General features: G+C 40.5%; 1 protein-coding gene and 1 long non-coding RNA gene across 2 annotated transcripts in view; one reads left to right on the top strand and one right to left on the bottom strand.

Annotated features, from left to right (window-relative positions):
• The window catches only part of LOC143987029 (uncharacterized), an 88221-nt gene extending 79060 nt beyond the window's left edge, over positions 1-9161 (bottom strand). The window contains exon 1 of the long non-coding RNA XR_013276585.1: positions 9040-9161. This is a non-coding gene — a long non-coding RNA (uncharacterized LOC143987029). The remainder of the gene's footprint in view (positions 1-9039) is intronic.
• PLCB1 (phospholipase C beta 1) overlaps positions 1-22974 on the top strand; it is a 957098-nt gene extending 934124 nt beyond the window's left edge. The window contains exon 32 of the mRNA XM_077485489.1: positions 10493-22974. Coding sequence (XP_077341615.1) covers positions 10493-10723 — 231 coding nt within the window. The 3' untranslated portion in view covers positions 10724-22974. The remainder of the gene's footprint in view (positions 1-10492) is intronic.
• The last annotated feature ends 793 nt before the right edge of the window (positions 22975-23767 follow it).

Here is a 23767-nt window from a genome sequence, read left to right as displayed (position 1 = left end):
CCGGATGTTTTGAAACTACACTTTCCATGATGCTCAACTACACTACAGAGTGCATGAGCATCATGGGAAATGTAGTTCCAAAACATATCACTGCTCTATAGGGTTACGGTGGGAAGGCCGACACCCAAAAAACTATTTTTACGCACCCGTTACTTCTATACAAAGACAACGTGACACCAGAATGTATCCAACAAAAATCTCTAATCTTGTTCCAGTGCACTACATTGTGGCCTCCTCATACACACTGGCTCCCCAGCTGTTGCTGAGCAAAATAAAGGCAGCTTGCAGGGAAAATTTAATTTTTTTTCTTGGCTTTATAAATGCAATTATTGCTGCAGCAGATTCTAGACATGGTACAGATCTGCCACTTTATGGGTAGATTAAGGGGACTCATCAGGCACTATATTGGAAGGAATTTTTCATTTTTAGGCTTTCACTTTAAAAATAAAAAAATCACTGCTTATTTAAAAATGACGTTTTTTTATTTTTTATTAATACACGTCCTCCAGGGTAGCACCCGAACCCCTATAACCATTGTATGCCCACTTACTTGCATATAAGCCTTCAAAATGGACACTTTTGACGTTCGGATCCCATTGACTTTAAAGCGGGAGTCCACCGGGACTCCGCGTTTTTTTTTTTTTTTTAAAGTCAGCAGCTACAAATACTGCAGCTGCTGACTTTTAAAATAGTGACACTTACCTGTCCAGCGCGCCCGCGATGTCGGCACCCGAAGCCGATCTCTAGATCGACACTCGAGTGCTGCCGCCGCCATCTTGGGTATGGGAATCAGGAAATGGAGCCTTTCGGCTTCATTTTCCGGTTCCCTACTGCGCATGCGCGAGCCGCGCTGCGCAATGAGGACGGTCCCCGCTGCCTCTGGGATCTGTGTGTTTCCCAGCAGGCAGCGGGGCACTTGCGGAAGGGGGCGGGCACTTGCGGAAAGGGGCGTAATGTACGCCCCTTTCCGCAGAGAGCTAGCCCGGAAGTGGGTGCAGTTACCTGGATTATCCAGGTAACTGCACCCCCCTCCCCCCTGAAAGGTGCCAATTGTGGCGCCGGAGGGGGGGAGGAATCCGATGAGCGGAAGGTCCATTTTAGGGTGGACCTCCACTTTAATGAGGTTCGTTATTTGGGTCCAAACTTTTGCGGTGTTCGGAAGTTCTGGTGCGAACCAAACAGGGGTCAGTTCGGCCCATTCCTATTCAGCAGCAGGAAGGAAACTTATCACCCCAGAAAGCTATATGAGAAGCCATTGGTTCCCTAGGTGTCCACCTATTACTGAATTTATCACTGGGTGGTGGTACAGATGTCACTGAAATTGTCATATATTCTTGCCCAGCCGCCATTGTGCACAGACATGCTCCTTCCTACAAGAGGTTAAAGGATAAAGGAAACACTTTCTTCTCTGTGCTATTTAAAAAAGGGAAATAACAGGAGTGATAAGCTGTTATTAGCAGCAGGGGAGGATATACGGTATTAATTAAGCCTACATAGCTGCGTTCTGAAGTGGATCAGGCTTTTTTCAGAGCTGTTCAAAAGCCAGTGGCTAAGATGGGAATAATTAAAATATGTTCTAATTAAATCGGGTTGTTTTGACAACCAAAGAAAGGGAATGCGAAACATTTTACTCTTTATGTTGATGAAAGCGTTCCAATGTGGTCAGTACATTAATTAATATAGGGTAGGGGTCTCCAAACGTTCTAAACAAAAGGCCAGTTTTCTGTCCTTCGGACTTTAGGACTGTGCCAGAGGGAGTAGAAAATATCCCGGGAACATCAGTGGGAGTAGACAGTGTCTCCGGCTTGGTGGTCAGTGGGAGTGAAAAAAATTACATAGAGCCTGTGGTCAGTAGGAGTAGGAATAGTGCCCCATCATTGGTATTAGTGGGAGAATAGTGCCCCATCATTGGTATTAGTGGGAGAATAGTGCCCCATCATTGATATTAGGGCGAGGAATTTTGCTCCTTCGTTGATGTCAATGGGAGGAATAGTGCCCCATCATTGATATTAGTGGGAGGAATTTTGCTCCTTCGTTGATGTCAATGGGAGGAATAGTGCCCTATCATTGGTATTAGTGGGAGGAATTTTGCTCTTTCGTTGATGTCAATGGGAGGAATAGTGCCCCATTATTGGTATTAGTGGGAGGAATTCCGCTCCTTCATTGATGTCAATGGGAGGAATAGTGCCCCATCACTGTTAGTGGAAGGAATAGTGCCCCATCACAGGTATCAGTGTGAGAAATAGTGCCCCATTGTTCATATCAGTGGAAGGAATAATATCCCATTGCTGGTGTTTGTGATGGACTGCCTGACACCCCAAGTGAGTATCTCTTTCTCCACTTGGAAGCCAGAATATAGTAATTTCAGCCCAAACCTCCCTAATTACCATACAGGACCAGTATACAGGCCATCAAAGGGTTGCATTTTGTAGAACACTAATATAGGCTCTACTTTGCAAACATAACTCCTGTTCTAAATCTGCTAGTCCATCTATCACAACCCTCTCGTCACACTGACAATGCTGTCCCTGTTGCTCTTCCATCCAGAATGGAGACACCCTAATGCCAAGGTAGACACGATCGGAATTTCGGCCAGCAAAAGACCGATGAGAGCTTTTTATCGGAAAATGCGACCGTGTGTATGCTCCATCGCAATTCAGCTGGCGGAATTCCCTCCAGCAAAAATTTGATAGCATGTTCTCAGTTTTCCCGATGGAAAAACTTTCTATCGGAAATTCCAATCGTGTGTATGCAATTCCGACAAGCAAAAACTTACGCATGCTCAGATTCAACTACTAGGAGACGGAAGCTGTTGGCTACTAGGTATTGAACTTCCTTTTTATAGTCCCGTCTTGCGTGTTGTACGTCACCGCGTTCTTGGTGGTCGGAATTTGGTGTGACCGTGTGTAGGCAAGGCAGTTTGAGCGGAATTCCGTCAGGAAAACCATCAGAGCTTTTTCCGACAAGAATTCCGATCATGTGTACGCGGCATTAGACAGGAAGCGTGTTACTGGCCTGATCACCAGATGAAAATAAAGGGGGAAAAAAAACCCTATAGAAAATAAGGAACCAACATCTAAATATCTTAACCGGTTCCCGACCAGTGCACGCCGATGTACGTTGGCAGAATGGTACGGGCAGGCATATTGGCATACAGGTACGTCCAATCTTCAATGCCGCCCTGCCATCACGAGCGCGCCCCCGTGAGTCCGGTCGTGGGTCCCGCGGACTCAATCGCCGCGGGCATACCCACGATCTTCTCACGGGACGGCTGAATGGAGAAGTGCCGTTGTAAACAGCGTTTCTCCATTCTGCCTAGCAACTAGTGACGCTGATCTCTGCTCCATGTGATTGGAGCAGAGATCAGTGTTCACTAAATGAAAGCCCAGCCCCCAACAGTTAGTAACACACCCCTAGGAACACTTAACCCCTACACTGCCACCCACTGGTTAACCCCTTCACTGCCAGTGTCATTTACACAGGAATCACTGCATTTATATAGCAGTGATTGCTGTATTACTGACAATGGTCCCAAAAATGTCCGATGTGTCCGCCATAATGTCGCAGTCACAATAAAAATCGCTGATCGCCGCCATTACTAGTAAAAAAGTAAATAAAATAAATTATTAATAAAAATGCCATAAAACTATCCCTATTTTGTAAACGCTATAACTTTTGCGCAAACCAATCAATAATCGCTTATTGCGATTTATTATTTTTTTTTTTTACCAAAAATATGTAGAAGAATACGTATCGGCCTAAACTGAGGGAAAAAAATGTTTTTATATATATTTTTGGGGGATATTTATTATAACAAAAAGTAAAAAATAATGCGTTTTTTTTAAATTGTCGCTCTATTTTTTTGTTTATAGCGCAAAAAATAAAAACCACAGGGGTGATCAAATACCACCAAAAGAAAGCTCTATTTGTGGGAAAAAAAGGACGTCAATTTTGTTTGGGAGCCACGTCGCACGACCGCGCAATCGCCAGTTAAAGTGGCGCAATGCCGAATCGCAAAAAGTGGTCTGGTCTTTGACCAGCAAAATGGTCCGGTCTGTAAGTGGTTAAAGTTACCGCATATTAGATTTAGTTTGGGGTTTTAACGCCAATTTAACTGGTGTAGGTAGATCCAAGGGAATTGATTTTGTAGGTCCTTGTGCTGCTGGTTTTATTATAGCTAGAGAAAAGGGGATAGCAAACAGTGAGAAGCAGCAAAGATGAAAGACAAAATGAGCAGCTGTGCTAGCAGGCCCCATGGGAGACAAACTCTGGTTGGGTGACACCAAAGTAAGAAGGAACTAAGACGGAGTGATGATTTCCATAGGGGGAAAGAGACTGCTCGCGGGGCTTTGCTGTCTGTTGCTGACACTGAAAGATTGCTTTATTTTAGGAAGGCAAAAGATGAATATATAAATACCTCACGTGTTTACTGGAGGTATTAAAGGAGATTTTCAGATCCCCGAATAGAAGAACTCTACCTCCTCTAATAGGAAGACATTCCCTATTTATAACTGCAGTTTATTTTCACGTCATATTTCTTTGACTGCTCACTCAACCTATGGATTTGCAGGATCTCCATCAAAGGGCCTTTGTTCTCTATTTCTACATTTATTATGAGAAGGAGCTGTGAAGAAAATGTTGTATATTTTATTAGATTTCAGAAAAATATAAGCAGTTGGAACAGTTTATTTCCAATGTACAGCTAACAGAGTCCATATTTCAAGAAAGGCATGAAGAGAACTGTGTGTTCTCTACTTGTAGCTAATAAGGGTGATCAGATCTTCCTTTGTTAGGTTCACGAACAGTTTCTCGACTTTGGATCAAAGTTCTTAAACTCTAATGAAGTCTATGAGTTGTTATTCAATTCTGGTTATTTGTATGGCTAATAAGCAAGCTATTGGCAAACAAAGGGCATGGGAAGCCTGCTCATTATAAAATGGATAAAGCAGAAATGACTCACCTACCTCACAAAAAAGAGGAGACTTGCAGTAAACTCAGGAAAGAGAAAAAAATACAGGAGTGTAATGGCTTTTGACTAGTAGGATATGGAAAAATTGAGTATTAAATGTGTATTAAAGCGGAGGTCCCCCCTAAAGTGGACCTTCCGCTCATCGGAACCCTCCCCCCCCTCCGGTGCCACAATTGGCACCTTTCAGGGGGGAGGGGGGTGCAGGTACCTGTACAGTACAGGTATCTGCACCTACTTCCGGGATAGCTCTCTGCGGAAAGGGGCGTAGATTACGCCCCTTTCCGAAAGTCCCCCGCTGCCTGCTGGGAAACACACAGATCCCAGAGGCAGCGGGTCCATCCTTATTGCGCAGCGCGACTCGCGCATGCGCAGTAGGGAACCGGGAAATGAAGCCGAAAGGCTCCACTTCCTGATTCCCATACCCAAGATGGCGGCGGCAGCACCCGAGAGACGATCGAGAGATCGGCTTCGGGTGCCGACATCGCGGGCGCGCCGGACAGGTAAGTGTCACTATTTTAAAAGTCAGCAGCTGCAGTATTTGTAGCTGCTGGCTTTTAAAAATAAAAAATAAAAATCCCGGCGGACTCCCGCTTTAAATTAAAGGTAGATAAGAAAAAAATGTATTAACTCACATATGTTGAGGTTGCGAACAACCACTGTAAGCTGTGTAAGGCAACCTTTATCATATACACGTGTGGAGAATACTTCTGTCTCCGAGCAGTTCTTTAGGAAACAATGGATGCACTCAGATGCTCTGAGTTGGTTGGTCTTCTAGATAACATCATATGGTGAAGATCAAAATACCCATAAAATGGCAGAGGCACCCCAAAGAATAGTAATAGATAAGTCTTAGCCCTTGTACACACGGTCGGAGATTCCGACAACCAAATACGTTGGATTTTGTCCATCGGATCTTGTCCTAAACTGTTGCATACACACGGTTGGACACAGTTGTCGAAAAATCAGATCTTTCAGAACGTGATGGCGTAATTTCGTTATGACGGGACTACGTTCAGGCTAGTAGCCAATAGCTTTGATGTAGGAATTTGATCTGAGCATGCGTGGCACTTGGTCCGATCAAAATTCTCTACACATGATCGGAGTATGTCCGACCAGCCCAGTTGGTTGGGAAATATTTCCAACATGTTGGAAAATTGGGTCCGATCGGAGTATGTCCTATCGGACCAGTTTGTCGGAAAATATTTCCAGCAAGTTGGAAAATTTAGTCCAACTGATATTCCGATGGAAACAGTCCGATGCATACCACACACAGTCGGATTATCCGACAACACGGTCCGATAGGACACATTCCGATGGATTCTCTGACTGTGTGTACAAGGGCTTAGACAAATATCCGTTGGCATGGACACCAAATGTCCAATAAACGTATTTTTTTCATGCAGTTTTTCAGGAAACAGTGGATGCATGCAGATGCTCTGGGTTGGTTGGCCATATAGATAACGTCATATGGTGAAGATCAAAAATACCCATCAAATGGCAGTGGCACCCCAAGAAATAGTAATAGAGAAGTCTTGTAGAAATATCAGTTGCTGTGGACACCAAATGTCCAATAAAAGTATATTTTTTTTATGCGGCTCTTTAGGAAATGATTGTTGCACTCAGATACTCTAGGTTGGTTGGTCTGGTCGATAATGGCATATGGTGAAGATCAAGAATGACAATCAAATGGTAGCTTCACCCCAAGAATAGTAACAGATAAGTCTTGGACAAATATCAGTTGACATGGGCACCAAGTGTCCTATAAACATATCTTTTTCATGCAGTTCTTTAAGAAACAGTGGATGCACTCAGATGTTATGGGTTGGTTGGTCAGTCGTGTAGCTAAAGTCATATGGTGAAGATCAAAAATACCCATCAAATGGAGGAGGTGTCCTAAGGAACAGTAAGCCCTTGTACACACGGTCGGAGATTCCGATGGAATGTGTCCTATCGGACCGTTTTGCCGGATAATCCGACTGTGTGTGGTCTCCATCGGACTGTTTCCGTCGGAGTATCCGACGGACCAAGTTTTCCAACTTGTCCGTAAAATTTTCTGACAAAATGCTCCGATCTGACATACTCCGATCATGTGTAGCCTACTCCGACGGACAAAGTGGCACGCATGCTCAGATCAAATTCCTAGATCAAAGCTATTGGCTACTAGCCTGAACGTAGTCCCGTCGTAACTAAATAACGTCATCACGTTATGTACAATCGGATTTTCCGACAACTTTGTCCGACCGTGTGTATGCAACAGTTTCGGACAAAATTCGGCAGACAAAATCCAATGGATTTGGTTGTCAGAATGTCCGACCGTGTGTACAAGGGCTAATAGATATGGCTTGAACAAATATCAGTTGGCATAGACACCAAATGTCAAATGTATCTTTTTCATGCTGTTCTTTAGAAAACCATGGTTGCATTCAGATGCTGTAGGTTGGTTGGTCTGGTAGATCATGTCATATGGTCTAGATCAAAAATTCCCATCAAGTGGTAGAGGGACCCCAAAGAATGGTAATAGATAAGGCTTGGACAAATATTAGTAGCCATGGACACCAAAGAGTTAGTTTACTAAAACTGGAGAGTGCAAAATCTGGTGCAGCTCTGCATAGAAACCAATTTTTTTGCCAAAACCTAATTGAACAAGCTGATTGGCTACCATGCACAGATGCACTGGATTTTGCACTCTCCAGTTTTAGTAATGCAACCCCCAAACATCAAAGAAATGTATCTTTTTCATGCTGTTCTTTAGGAAAACCATGGTTGCAGGTTGGTTGTCCAAACCATATCTATTACCGTTCCTTGGGGACGCTCCTGCCATTTGATTTGTATTTTAGGTCTTCACGTCACCACGTGACATTATAAAATGGGTCAGTCATAGTTACATAGTCGGGGTTGAAAAAAGACACAAGTCCATCTAGTTAAAAAAAAAAAAAAAAAGTCTTATCACCTCTGTTCAGGAAGTGGTAAATCTGAGCCAGGAGTTTATGAAAAGTTTATTAGACTGACCTTCCTGGCTGTGCTTTGTGGCAGATGTGTGTAGATCACAAGACTCACTACACGATACTAAGCTAAGCAGGGCAATAACTTCTCTGCAATATGTGGAAACCTTGCAAAACGATCTGAACAAATTAATGGGGTGGGCAACTACATGGCAAATGAGGGTCAATGTAGAAAAATGTAAAATAATGCATTTGGGTGTCAAAAATATGAATGCAATCTATACACTGGGGGGAGAACCTCTGGGGGAATCTAGGATGGGAAAGGACCTGGGGGTCCTAGTAGATGATAGGCTCAGCAATGGCATGCAATGCCAAGCTGCTGCTAACAAAGCAAACAGAATATTGGCATTAAAAAGGGGATCAACTCCAGAGATAAAACGATAATTCTCCCACTCTACAAGACTCTGGTCCGGCCGCACCTGGAGTATGCTGTCCAGTTCTGGGCACCAGTACTCAGGAAGGATGTACTGGAAATGGAGCGAGTACAAAGAAGGGCAACAAAGCTAATAAAGGGTCTGGAGGAAATTAGTTATGAGGAAAGGTTGTGAGCACTGAACTTATTCTCTCTGGAGAAGAGACACTTGAGAGGGGTTATGATTTCAATATACAAATACCGTACTGGTGACCCCACAATAGGGAGAAAACCTTTTCCCAAAAGGGAGTTTAACAAGACACGCGGCCACTCATTAAAATTAGAAGAAAAGAGGTTTAACCTTAAACTACGTAGAGGGTTCTGTAAGAGCGGCAAGGATGTGGAATTCCCTTCCACAGGCGGTGGTCTCAGTGAGGAGCATCGATAGTTTCAAGAAACTATTAGATAAGAACCTGAACGACCGCAACATACAGGGATATACAATGTAATACTGACATATAATCACACACATAGGATGGTCTTTTTTCAACCTCACCTACTATGTAACTAAACCCAAAATGTCAAATTCAGGTAAAACAGCAACTGTACAAGTACATTATGTGTATTTAACTGTTTTCCTAGCATACCCTTCGACTACCAAATAAACCTGTTAATCTTATCTTGCAGGCAAAATTGTAAAAAAATAAAAATTGTACCTATATTTGCTTTATGCCTTAAATGTGCCCCGAGACTCCATATTTTTCTAGTGCAGGCATGCATACAGCATTTAGCAGAATAGTCGTGGGAATCTTGTCACTTGTCACCAGTAGGACCTGAGCTATATTTGTTTTGAAAACAGGAAGTAGTTTCGTTTTTATAGCATTCCGCTCGCTACCTTTTATGGACACTTAATTATACTAAATATAGAGCAGACGACATGGAAAACCTTATATTACCTCTGAATGTAGCAAGCTGAAGATTGTGCTACTGAAAAATATCTTCAGAAGTGATGCTTAGTTAGTTATTTCTATAATATAATGTTTTATACTAGTGGTCATCATAGGACAAGTCTAATACAAACAGACTACTAGACGGGAGGTACACTGGCCCTATGGGTACTCCATCTTGAAAGATAAGCCCACCCTTGCAAAAAAAAAAAAATGTAATGTGGATTTTTTTTTTTCTTTTATCTTTTTTTTTTGCAAAGGAGCCTGCAAAGCATTGCAACCATGTTCACTGGATTTTTAGCTTCGGGGTGCACAGGCTCCTGGAGGCTCTTTCTATAGCTGCTGGTCTGTACTGAGGTATGGACTTTCAGTTACTGAGCTGGTGTCAAAGGACTACAAGTCTGGTGATCACTGCACTTGTTTTCCATTGATAACTACAAGCTCGGAGCTCAGGTCTTATGTACAGTTGACCAAAGACATGATTGGCTGTGCATGGGTATACCCATGTACTGATGTATTTTTCCCACTTCTGACAGAACAGTGGGACAAGTAGGCACAGCAGAATGTTCAGGGTATGTAACTTTGGTGCCTTATAGCAGCCACCAGCCAGGATTCTCATGGGATGGTTTGGACCCCCATATCCCCCCCCCCATATCTACTCCCCTGTTGGTGCATGAAGTAAGGGTCCACAGCAATGTGCATTGGTTGCTGCACTTGCTCTTTCATTCTTGGACAACCCAGCATGTCTAAAGAAATGCAAAGAATGCAGTGGGGGTGAATTACTAAAGGCAAATAAGCTGTGCACTTTGTAAGGGCAGTTGCACCATAGCTTAGTAAATGAGGGGGAGCTCTACTTACTTCAGTCATCCAATCATGTGCAAGCAAAGATGCTGTTTTTTATTTTCCTTCTATGTGATTGGATATTCTTTGCAATGTGAAGCTTCACTTCATTTACTAAGCTCTGGGGCAACTGCACTTGCAAAATGCAGTCTATTTGCCTTTAGTAAATCAACCCCAATGTAATCAGTCTTATGGCAAGGTTTTGAATGATCATGTGATTGTTGCAAAAAAATAAAAATAAAAAATAAGTAAAAATAATGATAGTAATAATAACTTTAGTTTTGCTTAAATATATAATGATAGTCTAATAAAATGCAAATCAAACAGCAGCAAGGTCGCCAAAACGTTGTAATTATATCCCTTGCCTGTGTTCCAGTTGCAGGTGGAACTTGATCAAGAATATCAAGACAAATTCAAACGACTTCCCATGGAAATCCAGGAATTTGTCCAGGAAGCGATGAAGGGAAAATTCAGTGAGGATGGTGAACATAGCTCTGCACTCTTAACGCCTGACAGCGGCAAATCTCCCAATTCTGGAAACCATAAAAGCCTGGACCACGAGGAGGAAGGAGAGGCGGGAACTCCAGAAAAGTCATTTGACACATCACTTTAATGTTGACTGCAACGTGGCAATACCTTATTGTGCTGGTAGGGGGAGCGCCTACGCATCGCCTGTTACTTATTGTGTGCGCTGTGAACGCTGCCCCTAGTGCTCAGTGTCGGAAGCTTAAGTGCTCTTTTAAATGCACCCTTCCAGAAGAAGTAGATTTGTATTGCACTCAGCAGTAATTTTTTTTTGTAACTATTTAACACTATTCTATGTCTTGGAAGAGTTTCTATGTAGGAATTAACATGCATTCAGTTCTGTATTGCTTCTTTGTTGGTATTGCACAACTGAAAGTAGCTTCCAGCCAAACACACATTACCAAATAGGCAAAACAGATCAGCATGGTGTGTTCTAAGGAGCTTTTATTGAAGTCTACGTTCAGAAGACTACAGACCAGCATTTATGTTGGTTTTCGGGGCTACACCGTGATTGACAGATATTTTTTTTGGCTTACTCACTAAAGCAGTGTCCTGCGCATTTCTATTGTGCAAAGCCCAATTTACCTGGCGGCCAATCAGGAGTCTGTTTTTACTGATCTCCATAAACTGTAAATTGGCTGCTGTGGCTTACTGCACGTTGCATTGCCTTATTAAGTAAGCCCGACCGTCCTTTTTTTTTTTTTTTAACTGCACCTGAATAGCTAAATATTTGCTTTACGTTTGCACTGAAAGATGAAACCTTTTTGATTTGCAAGCACTGGTTGCTTGCCCTTTTTTTTTTTTTGATATTTTATGTACTTGTTATATAAGTAATGACAGTTACGTCTTGACCGTGGTCAAAGCTTCGAAGGCCATCGCAGGAAGTATTTATCAGTTTATGCGTGTGCCCACAGTTATACCTCAGAGGTGTTGAGCATGTGGGTTTTATTTATGGGGAACTGAACCCTCAGGAGAAGAAAAAGGGAGCCAATTGTGCATGTCGGAACAAAGAAGACTAACTTCTTGGTTAGATTCTGCAAATTAGTAAAATAAAAATAGGTGTAACAGTTTTTTTTTTTTTTTCTGTGGTATTAGTGTTGTATTGTACGTTGAAGTAGTCTTTGGTTATAAATTAATAAAAAAAAAAAAATATATAGATATATATATAAATATATAAATATATTTTGCAGGATCAAAAATATTAAAGTATTATAGTTTATGTAAACTTTTATGGAAACAATAAAAAAAAAAAAAATACATATTGTGCTATAAAAAAAAACAACAAAACAAAACAAAACACGGAGATTAAGCTGTACGATGTTGCAGCTTCCGTGAAGTGATCAAATTGTTCCGTTTTATAGGTGACATGGTTCCATGTTCGTAGAATTTACAATGGGGTCAGATCAAATTGTCAACTCCCGGGCCACACTGCCCAAGATAACGGCAGCCATTCAGACGGCTCCGTATTCTAATGAGCTGTTTCAGTTTTATAGCTCAGGAGATATCGGGAGCCACGTTCTTCCTGTGGCTGCAATGTATGAAGTAGTAGTTGCTTGTTGATTGTTGACTGTAGGCTTTTTTTTTTTAAGAGAATATCAATGGTGAGAAGATCAAATTGTGAACTCCCGGCCACCCTGCCCAACATAAGAGCAGCCATGATTTCAGACAGCACAATATTCTAACGAGCTGTTAACAGTTTCATAGCTCAGGAGATATTGGGAGTCATGCTCTTCGTGTGGCTACAATGTATGAAGTAGTACTTGCTCGTTAATTGTTGACTGTAGGCTTTTTTTAGAGAGAATATTGACTAAACAACCTTAGTTCTGGCTGCAGTGTGTGAGTGTAGGTCACAAAATGTTTTTCGATGACAATGCTGTGTTTTCTTGTGATCAAGCCGTTTCAGTGAAACGCGTCAAGGAAAAAGGTAATTTTTGGGCAAGGAAGGAAGAGATTTGTTGTGTGCATCTCTTATACATCTATGTTCAAATGTTGGATAGAACTACTGTACATCTAACTACAATTATGGTCCAGATCTTCACTTCTTATTCGATTCTCAACATTTAGGCTCATTTTTGCTTAGCTGAGGGTATACATTTTATACATGTAGAGTAATAGTATTCTAGCCTGCCTGTAGTGAATCTACAACCTAAACTTGATATTTCACCTTAAAGCTAAACTCCACATTAGCTGGTGACCTGACTTTTCTTTACTGAAGTGAAGTAATAGTCATGTCTCCACCCCCAGCCTATGACTGGACCATGAAGGAGCAGTAGAACACAAATGCCCCGTACCTACGATTGGATTTTCCGACAAAAAATGTTGGATGTGAGCTTGTTGGCGGAAAGTCCGACTGCGTGTACGCTCCATCGAACATAAGTTGACAGACTTTCCGCCAACAAATGTTGGCTAGCAGGTTCTCAAATTTTCCGCCGACAAATGTTTGTTGTCCGACTTTCCGATCGTGTGTACACAAGTCCGTAGGACAAAACTCCACGCATGCTCGGAATCAAGTACGAGCCGGAGATATAACTAGCGTTCATAATGGAGATGTCACGTATGTCTTGTCTTGTCGGCCAACATTTGTGTGACCGTGTGTATGCAAGACAAGTTGGAGCCAACATCATTTGAACAAATATCCACTGTCTTGTCGGAAAGTCCGGTCGTGTGTACGGGGCACAATAAGCTGGCACAATTTGTTGGCGGAAAGTCCGACAACAAATGTTGGATGTGAGCTTGTTGGCGGAAAGTCCGACCGTGTGTACGCTCCATCGAACATTTGTTGTCGAACTTTCCGCCAACAAATGTTGGCTAGCAGGTTCTCAAATTTTCCGCCAACAAATGTTTGTTGTCGGACTTTCCGATCATGTGTACACAAGTTCATCGGACAAAAGTCCACGCATGCTCGGAATCAAGTACGAGCCGGACATATAACTAGTGTTAGTAATGGAGATATCACGTACATCTTGTCTTGTCGGCCAAAATTTGTGTGACCGTGTGTATGCAAGGCAAGTTGGAGCCAACATCGTTCGAAAAAAAATCCACAGTTTTGTTGTCGGAAAGTCCGATCATGTGTACGGGGCATAAGAAGCTCAGCAGAGTGCACTCTCCTCCTGTAAGCATATTCCTTGTCTGTATATTTGCACATCTGATTGGTTCCCAGTGCTGCCCCACCCTACCCTAATCTCAAGTTCTACTGTACAGCAGTCTACAAGATAGCAAAATAAAGTCAAATTCCATCACTAGTTGTATTTAAAAATGAATTTAATTGTTTTTAACAAGTACACAATACACAAGTGCATTGATGAGCATTATTTTTATATCTGTTAGGCGCTCAGCTTTAAAGATGTTAAAGCAGATCCCTGGGCATTATATTAATTGCCAACCTCCATTGGTCCACCTTAGTATGATGTAATTATCCATATCTGAAAAGCTGCTGGGCATACTGGAAACCACGCTAGTAGCACATAGTGATACACTTCATACAGTGATAGACAATAAATTCTAGGTGCTGCTCCAGTGGCTTACGCTCTGCACACTGAGTGCAAGAAGTCACTTGCTCTGCCCCTTCATCATTAAGAGAGCTCTGTGTATTTTTTTTTTTTTTTTAATTGGTAGATTATAAAGTCATCCATCCCTCCTCTTCATATTTCTTGGACCAGTCTATTACGAATAGGTACAGCATAGCTGACAAGGGTTTGTAAAATGGTTTGATACTGCTAACCCAGTGGTTGGCCCTTATGTCTTGCAGCACTGGAGTCCTTTTTTTGAATCTCAGCCAGGACACTATCTATTTGGAGTTTGCATGTTCACACTGTGCTTATGTGGTTTTCCTTCAGCTGCTCTGGTTTCCTCTAATGGCGTGTACACATGACCGGACTTTTTGGACAGCAAATGTCCGACGGAACGAATCCACCGGACAATTCGATCATGTGTGGGCTTCATCGGACCTTTGCTGTCTAAAAATCAGATGGACTTTAGATTTAGAACATGTTTCAAATCTTTCCGATGGACTCGAGTCCGGTCGAAAGATCCATTCGTCTGTATGCTAGTCCGACGGATGAAAACCGACGCTAGGGCAGCTATTGGCTACTGGCTATGAACTTCCTTATTCTAGTCCGGTCATACGTCATCACGTTCAAATCCGTCTGACTTTGGTGTGATTGTGTGTGGCCAAGTCCGTTCGTTCAGCAAGTCCGTCGGGAAGACCGTCGGACCTAGTCTGCCGGAAAGTCCAGTCGTGTGTACGCGGCATAACACCTCAAAGACTTGCTGGTATGCTAATTGACCCTAGTAAAAAAAATTTTTATAAATTGGCTATCCATGAGTACTGCATGCCAGTCCCAAGCCCATACAAATGAGCAGGATTGAGTAAAGACTCCTATTCCATATTGCTCCATCACTATAGTGGTCTGCTGCTTCAATGGTGTCCCTAGTTTCCTGAACTTCATACTTGTTAGCAACTTATTTTTAGCTGGACACCAAGATCTCCTAAAAAAGGATTCTGTGCATAGGAAGTTTAAAATGCAACCAAATTCACTCGAAGGACCTTATATTTTCTTTAGGAATGAGCCCCCTGAATTAGCCACCACCTAATTATACGTTTTCTACTAGTATGGTTAATAAACATAGAATTAGGTGAATACCAGGTTTGAACTGGCCTTCTGAAGGAACAAAAGAGCCTCTGTGGACCCTCCCAACCTCTTTCCTTTGAACAAGTTTCCTAATATAGCTAGTGGCCTAGTGCTTTGTAACTTGTACTTCTGCCTTGTAAATTGAATTCCCAAGTTCACATACCAACCTATAGACATGTTGGTAGGTTAATTGGCCTAGCATGATTTTAAAAATTGGCTATGGACGTGTCACCACTTTCTGCATGCTGGCCCCAAGCCCGTACAAATGGGGAGGGTTGAGGCAAGACCTAGCGACCAACCTCGTAAAAAGAAAAAAGAAATCAATGGAAAAGGGCTTTAAGTGCATCAGGCTTGCTACCAGAGGGCAGGCCCAAATAATTGTTGAGAGTTCGATATGACTTCATCGATAACAAATATGATACTATTGTAAATATATCCTACATCTTCATATCAGATTTTTTTGTTAGTAAACTCCCAGATGTACTGTGAAGGGTAAAGTTTTTTTTTTTTGTTTTTTTTACGTATTATTTAAAAAAAAAAAAAGGGATAACACATACAATTCATTTTAACTGAAAATGCACTTCATTATACCTATACATTTTTTTTCAAATGTAATTAAACTTTATAATTCTTAAAAGAGAACTCCACTCTGCAGGAAATAGCAGTTTTATTAAATACAAAATGCATTACACACCTATATTTTGTAGCTCAGCAATATTGTACAACTGTGAGGGTCCAACAGTGTTGTACCATTGCGGTGGCCCAACTGAGGTGTACCATTATGGTGGCCCAACTGAGGTGTACCATTGTGGTGGCCAAACAGAGCTGTATCATTTTGGTGACCCAACAGTAGTGTACAATTGTGGTGGCCAAACAGAGTTGTCCAATTGTGTTACAATAGAGTTGTACCATTGTGGTTGTCCAACTCTGGTGTACCATTGTGGTGGCCCAACAATATTGTAAGATTGTGGTGGTGTACCATTGTGGTAGCCCAAATGAGGTATACCATTGTGGCGGCCCAACAGTGGTGCACCATTGTGGTGGCCCAAATGAGGTGTACCATTGTGGTGGTCCAACAGTGGTGTACAATTGTGGTGGCCCAACTGTGGTGTACTATTGCGGTGGCCCAACTGAGGTGTACCATTGCGGTGGCCCAACTGAGGTGTACCATTGCGGTGGCCCAACTGAGGTGTACCATTGCGGTGGCCAAACAGAGCTGTACCATTTTGGTGACCCAACAGTATTGTATGATTGGGGTGGTCCAACAGTAGTGTACCATTGTGGTGGCCAAACAAGAGGTGTGCCATTGTGGTGGCCAAACAGAGTTGTCAAATTGTGGTGGCCCAATAGAGATGTACCATTGTGGTGGTCCAACTGTGGTGTACCATTGTGGTGGCCCAACAATATTGTAACATTGTGGTGGTGTACCATTATGGTAGCCCAACTGAGGTGTACCATTGTAGTGGCCCAAATGAGGTGTACCATTGTGGTAGCCCAACAGTGGTGTACCATTTTGGTGGCCCAACTGAGGTGTACCATTGTGGTGGCCAGACAGAGCTGTACCATTTTGGTGACCCAACAGTATTGTATTATTGTTGTGGTCCCACAGTGGTGTACCATTGTGGTAGCTAAACAAAAAGGGGGGACCATTGTGGTGCCCAAACAAGAGGTGTGCCATTGTGATGGCCAGAGTTGTCCAATTGTGGTGGCCTAATGGAGGTGTACCATTGTGGTGGCCCGACAATATTGTAAGATTGTGTTGGTGTACCATTGTGGTGGCCCAACAGTGGTGTACCATTGTGGTGGCCCAACAGTGGTGTACCATTTTGGTGACCCAACAGTATTGTACGATTGTGGTGGTCCAACAGTGGTGTACCATTGTGGTGGCCCAAATGAGGTTACCATTGTGGTGGCCCAACAGAGATGGAACCATAGTGGTGGCCAAACAAGAAGTGTACCATTTTGGTGGCCAAACAAAGTTGTCCGAATGTGGTGGCTCAATAGAGGTGTACCGTTGTGGTAGCCGAACAGAGGTGTACCATTGTGGTGGCCCAAGAGAGGTGCACCATTGTGGTGGCCATTTTCTATTCTCTGACTCTATATGGCTTATCATTTGCCTAACAGGCTCTTGTCATTTCTGTTTGCCGGGCCTTCTTAAGCCTAGCTAAGGTGGAAAAGAAGGTGTGGCCTCATTTTTCATTTTTTTTTACCATAAGAAATACATTTGTCACCTTGATGATATACAATCATGTTACCTCTGTGTTATTGAATTTTGTTTAAGCTGTGTTACTCTACTGACGTATTCACTGCCAGAAAGTTTTACAACAATTTGTAACATATTGATACTATAAAATAAAATATCATAGAAAAGTCTTTTTTGAGGAACTTAACAATTCACCTTCAAATCCCAATGACAATTTTATTTTTTATTTTTTTTGTAAATAGTCATTCTACTAACTCTGAGACAGACCAACCTTTTATTTCTAAATAAAATATCAGTTTGGAAGAGACCTGTATATGGACATGTACTAATTTTGAAAAGCGGTTGTTCTCGTCGTTTACTGTATATATACATTTTTATACTGTATCTATGAAGTGACACTTTTTTTGCAACTGTAATGTAATGTGTTACATATCTTGCATTGTTTTTTGCTATAAACGTTAAACAATTATCAGTAAGGATCATAAGGAGACCCTGTCACCTACAGTGGAGGAAATGATATTAAACCTCATTTAATAAAGTGCTCGAGGTGAGAGTTGGCCGAGTTGTGTTGCCCGAGCTAACCAAATTCTCCGTTTCCTTCTCATACTACATTATGGAATAATGAGAACAATTTGGTTGAAGGCTATGACAACGCGGACTGTTGGATAGTTCTTTACTCAGTCATCTTCCTGAGGACTGGTGGTGTTTTGAACCAATATCAATGAAATTGTCTCCTCTCAGTACACCGGGGACTTGCCATTGAAGCCTATGGCACTTTGTGATGCCTCGGTTGTGTCGGTATTTAATATTTTTCCTCACAGATGTCATTAGTTTCTACTTTCTAGTGAACTGAACAATGTAGTTCAAGACACAAAAGGCCTCCGGTATGAAAGTTTTCTAAAGGAAGAAATGTCTGTATTGTTAGTAGCAACCAAACAGATTCTCCCCTTTGTAACCTCGGGTGGATGCAATTAAGTTGATGGCTTCCAGAGAAATGTAGACCAAGCAAAGTTTTGGTTGATGTCTCAGTTATGGCAGGAGCAGGGCAAGAGCACTCGTAACCAGTGAGGCACACTATATGGCTGAACGTTTGTGGACCCCTGAATACCATCTCCTTGCGGGACATCCATTTCCAAAACTATAGGCATATGGGGAGGTTGAGGTGTTGGAAACCTTGAGGAAGGGGGGGGGGGGGCAAAAAAGACAAATCTCAAGGTTTAGATCCATGCTCTGTGTTGGAAACCTAGAGGGGGACAAAAAAAAGCCACCTCAGACAGCCAATCACCTACACACATTACAAATCACAATTTAAAACCCTGTGGTGCCACATCTCAAGGTTTAGATCCATGCTCTGTGTTGAAAACCTAGAGGGGGACAAAAAAGCCACCTTAGACAGCAAATCACCTAGACACCTTACAGAGCATGGATCTAAACCTTGAGATGTGGCACCACAGGGTTTTGGAGTGTGCTTTGTAATGTGTCTAGGTGATTGGCTGTCTGAGGTGGCTTTTTTTGTCCCCCTCTAGGTTTCCAACACAGAGCATGGATCTAAACCTTGAGATGTGGCACCACAGGGTTTTGGAGTGTGCTTTGTAATGTGTCTAGGTGATTGGCTGTCTGAGGTGGCTTTTTTTTGTCCCCCCCTATAGGTTTCCAACACAGAGCACGGATCTAAACCTTGAGATGTGGCACCACAGGGTTTTGGAGTGTGCTTTGTAATGTGTCTAGGTGATTGGCTGTCTGAGGTGGCTTTTTTTGTCCCCCTCTAGGTTTCCAACACCCCAACCTCCCCATGCCACCCTATTTTTGCTCCCCCCCCCCCCGCTTTGGTTGCTAAGATGCTGGCAGAGCTACTAATAACAGTGTGACCCAGCCAGTTGCATTCTTGTAACTAATTATTCTGTGTGCCATTGGTTGCCAGGTTGCAGGCAGTTTGGTTGTACAGTGTCATTGACTTCATTGGCTGTTATGGTTGAGGTGGTGAACCAGTGACCCTGTGTGGCTCAGCTGTAGCCAGCATACTAACAACCAGGGCAATGATCTGCAGTGAGGATGGAATGTCCAGTATGGACACACCGCAATCAGTGTTGTTCCCCACCAAGTTCCTCCTAAGTCCTTGTACACACGGGTCGGACATTCCGACAACAAAATCTATCAGATTTTGTCCGAAACTTGTGTTGCATACACACGGTCGGACAATGTTGTTGGAAAATCCGATCATTCGTAAAGTGATGACGTTATTTAGTTACGACGGGACTACGTTCAGGCTAGTAGCCAATAGCTTTGGTCTAGGAATTTGATCTGAGCATGCGTGGAACTTTGTCCAATCGGAATTCTCTACAAACGTTCGGACAAAGTCCGATCGGATCACGTTGTCGGAAATTTTTTATATCCAGCTCTCAAACTTTGTTGGTCGGACATTCCAACGGAAAAAGTCCGATGTAGCCCATACACGGTCGGATTAACCGACAACACGGTCCGATCGGACATTTTCTGTCAGAATGTCCGACCGTGTGTACAAGGGCTAAGGCATTTCCTCATTGGCATCACACCCCAAAGTGTACACTTGCGACAGCCCTTGCCACCATTGATGGCTTTTTGGAGGGCAGTTGACAAATGACTGTGAGGCTATTTGGTGCCTCCTTACCACCTGTTAACCCTGGGTCACGTTTACTGGTGGTACTGCCCGCCAAATGCATCAGCACTTAGAAATTTTGCTGCAGCATGTGTACAATCCACTTCAGCGACTACGTAAGGTTAAGGGAAGGCAGTCAGGTGGTGGTAAAACACTTAACCTCCTATTTTTACCACCAGGGCTACAAGTCTAAACAAGCCCTAAGAGTGCCTATGGAAATTTGTGCCCACTAAGCCAAAAAGAGCGGGTGAGGTGGCTGTCAACCCTTTCCAATTCACCCTAAAGGTGTTCAATAGTGCCAGGGCCCAGTACAGACCACTGGAGTTCCTCCACACCAAACTCATCCAAGCATGTCTTTATGTTGGACAGACATGTGCAGAATGAAAAAAAAATAGTTTTGATTTGTTATTTCAATAATTTTATTTAGTTAAACTTGTTTTCCAAATTCGGTCGAATTTAATTCAGTTTGAAATTTGAATTTATTTTATTTTATTCTTTCCTATTCTAGTCTATTGTTTTTTTTTTTTTATTCTGGTGTATTATTTTTTCTATTCTATTATTTTCTATTCTAAGCTATTCTATTTGAATTCAAATTTGTTTTCCAAATTCGGTCGATTTCGGCTGAATTCAGAAAATTCGAATCTGCATTCAAATTTGAACTGACCTTTTCGAATTCGAATTTCTTCTTTTCCAAATTCAAATTTTGTAAGACAGTTATATTCTATTTTATTCTATTCTAGTCTATGCTATTGTTTTTTTTTTTTTATATTTTATTCTATACTATTCTCTTGTTTTCTATTTTATACTATTCTCTTATTTTCTATTCTTTTCTATTCTATTATTTTCTATGCTTTTTATAATCTATTCTATTTGAATTCTAATTTATTCTATTTGAAATTATTTTATTTTATCCTTTTCTGTTCTAGTCTATTGTTTTTTTTTTTTTTTATTCTGGTGTATTATTTTTTCTATTCTATTATTTTCTATTCTAATCTACTCTATTTGAATTCAAATTTATTTTATTCGAAATTCAAATTTCAGTAGTTGGTTATATTCTGTCTTTTCTATTCCATTATATCCTTTTTTTTCCTATTTTTTATGTTCTTTTCTAATCTATTCTACTCGAATTCAAATATATTCTGTTCCAAATTCAAATTTATTCGATTCTAAATTCGAATTTCAGAAGTCAGTTACATTTTTTTTTTCTATTTTATTCTTTTATTTTTCTATTCTATTCTTTTTTTCTTCTATTGTTTTTATTTTTCATTCTTTTATTTTCTACCCTATTCCTTTTTTTTTCTCCTACTTTTAAAATTTTACTTCAAATTAATTTTCTAATCGTCTGAATTTCTTTTCGTTATTTTAGATTCTTTTAAATTCATTACTATTGTAATTCAGAAATTGCAATTGCAATTGGATGCATTCAACTAATAAAAAAAAAAAAATTCTTCCGAATTTCGATTCGGAAGAAAACGAACAGCAGATGTCTACTTTATGGAGCATAGTCACGCTGGAATAGAAAAGGGGTCTTCCCCGAACTGTAGTCACAAGGTTGGAGGCTCACAATCAACTAAAATGTCTTTGTATACTGTAACATTAATCATGGAAATACCTAAATTCCATCATTTTGCTCATATACTGGATGTGATGGTCAAATTTCAAAAAACTTTTGACCACATCGTTTTTTATTATTATTATTATTATTATTATTTTGTGTGTGCTGGCTGCAGGTTCCTCCATGAAGGGCCAACCATCCTCAACTGAATGAGCAACCCCAGCAACATTGTCCATTGCAACCCCAGCAACATTGTCCATTGCAACCCCAGCAACATTGTCCATTGCAACCCCAGCAACATTGTCCATTGCAACCCCAGCAACATTGTCCATCTACAGTAGACACCTGAGTGCAAATAATTAAATAATAAATAAAAAATAAATAAAAAAATGTAAAAAATTATAATTTTTTTCCCCTCGTTTCCTTATGAGATTATTAAGCCAGATGGAAATTTTGACCTCTTCTGTTACCTTGTGACCACCCTGAATACTCTCAATTTCCTTTACGACTGACCTGACTAGGAGGTTATGAGAGGGTTTGAAGATCCATTTGGTTGCTAGATACACAACAGAAAGTTTCTTCTAAACACTTTCAAACATGAGGTCCAAAATATCGGTCTCTATTGCTTATAGGCAACAGGCGCACTTTAATTTTACTTGAACTAGTTAAAAAAAAAAAAAAAAAAAAAATGTAAAATAAAAATAAAAAATGTAAGGAAGGGGTTTTTCTCATGTACTGGTCTTTTTGCCTTTTTCCGTGTTTGCCTTGTTACGTGTTGAACATGTGAAATAGTTCATAGTGAATTTTCTGTCTTGTAAAATAGAACATATACAATGAATATTCTTGATTGTATACTTTGGATATCTGTATACTACTGAGAACCACTTGGATTTTCCAAGTCGATACACAATGAAAAAAAAAAATAAAAATAAAATGTCTCTACGCAAATGCCGGCCATTTTGAATTTATCATACTCCAGTTTTTATTTTATTTTTATTTTTTATGTTCATGAAAAAGATCACACACTAAAAGGACATTGTCTAAAATTTGCAAAATGAACGTTATAGTAAACATTGGTATTAATATTGTAAGTGGTTTATTAGACTTTGTGATTTGTATGTCGGAGGCATAGGAATAAAAAAAAGGTGCCTGTGTCATTCGGTTGTTCATTTCCAATCGGTATATATATAGTTCACAAATGATTTTAAATTTGGGGTAAAAAATTCTATGCAATTTTGTGGCATGGTGTTTCTTCCAGCTGTAACTTTGTGCTTTCATCACAGATCCAAAGGACAAATAAAAATATTAACACAAAGATGCCTCTTTATTGTCGTTATGTTATATGTCCTAAACTCATTTCATTTCGTTAAATTTGTTAAATTTTGTTTAAATTTGTTTAATTTGTTTTCAGAATTTGAAAAATTCTAACTGGAATTTGAATTCAAATGTATTCTATTTGAAATTCTAATTTTGTAAGAGGGTTATTTTCTTTATATTTTATTCTAGTCTATACTATTGTTGTGTTTTTTTTTTTATTTTTTTTTTTTTTTTTATAGTCTGTTCTCTTATTTTCTATTCTATTCTATTTGAATTCTAATTTATTCTATTCGAAATTTGGAAGACGGTTATATTCTATTTTATTCTATTCTATTGTTTTTTTTTTCTATTAGTCTTTCTATCATCTTCTAATCTATTCTACTAGAATTCAAATGTATTCTATTCGGATTTCGGAGATTGAATTAAAACTGAAAAGAAAGAATATAACAAGCTCCAAAATCTGAATAGAATGCATTTGAATTCTAGTAGAATAGATTAGAAGATGATAGAAAGACTAATAGAAAAACAAAACAAAAGAATAAAATAGAAAGAATACAACCGTCTTCCGAATTTCAAAGAGAATGAATTAGAACTGAAAAGAAAGAATATAACATTCTCTTTGAAATTCGGAAGACGGTTGTATTCTTTCTATTTTATTCTTTTGTTTTGTTTTTCTATTAGTCTTTCTATAATCTTCTAATCTATTCTACTCTAATTCAAATGTATTCTATTCGGATTTCGGAAGATTGTTATATTCTTTCTTTTCACTTCTATTTTTTTCTATTTTATTA

Source organism: Lithobates pipiens, unplaced genomic scaffold, assembly GCF_037356315.1.
Source record: "Lithobates pipiens isolate NorthernLeopardFrog02 unplaced genomic scaffold, aLitPip1_a1.2 Scaffold_18, whole genome shotgun sequence".
Taxonomy (NCBI): Eukaryota; Metazoa; Chordata; class Amphibia; order Anura; family Ranidae; genus Lithobates; species Lithobates pipiens.
This window is presented reverse-complemented; position numbering and strand designations above follow the sequence as displayed.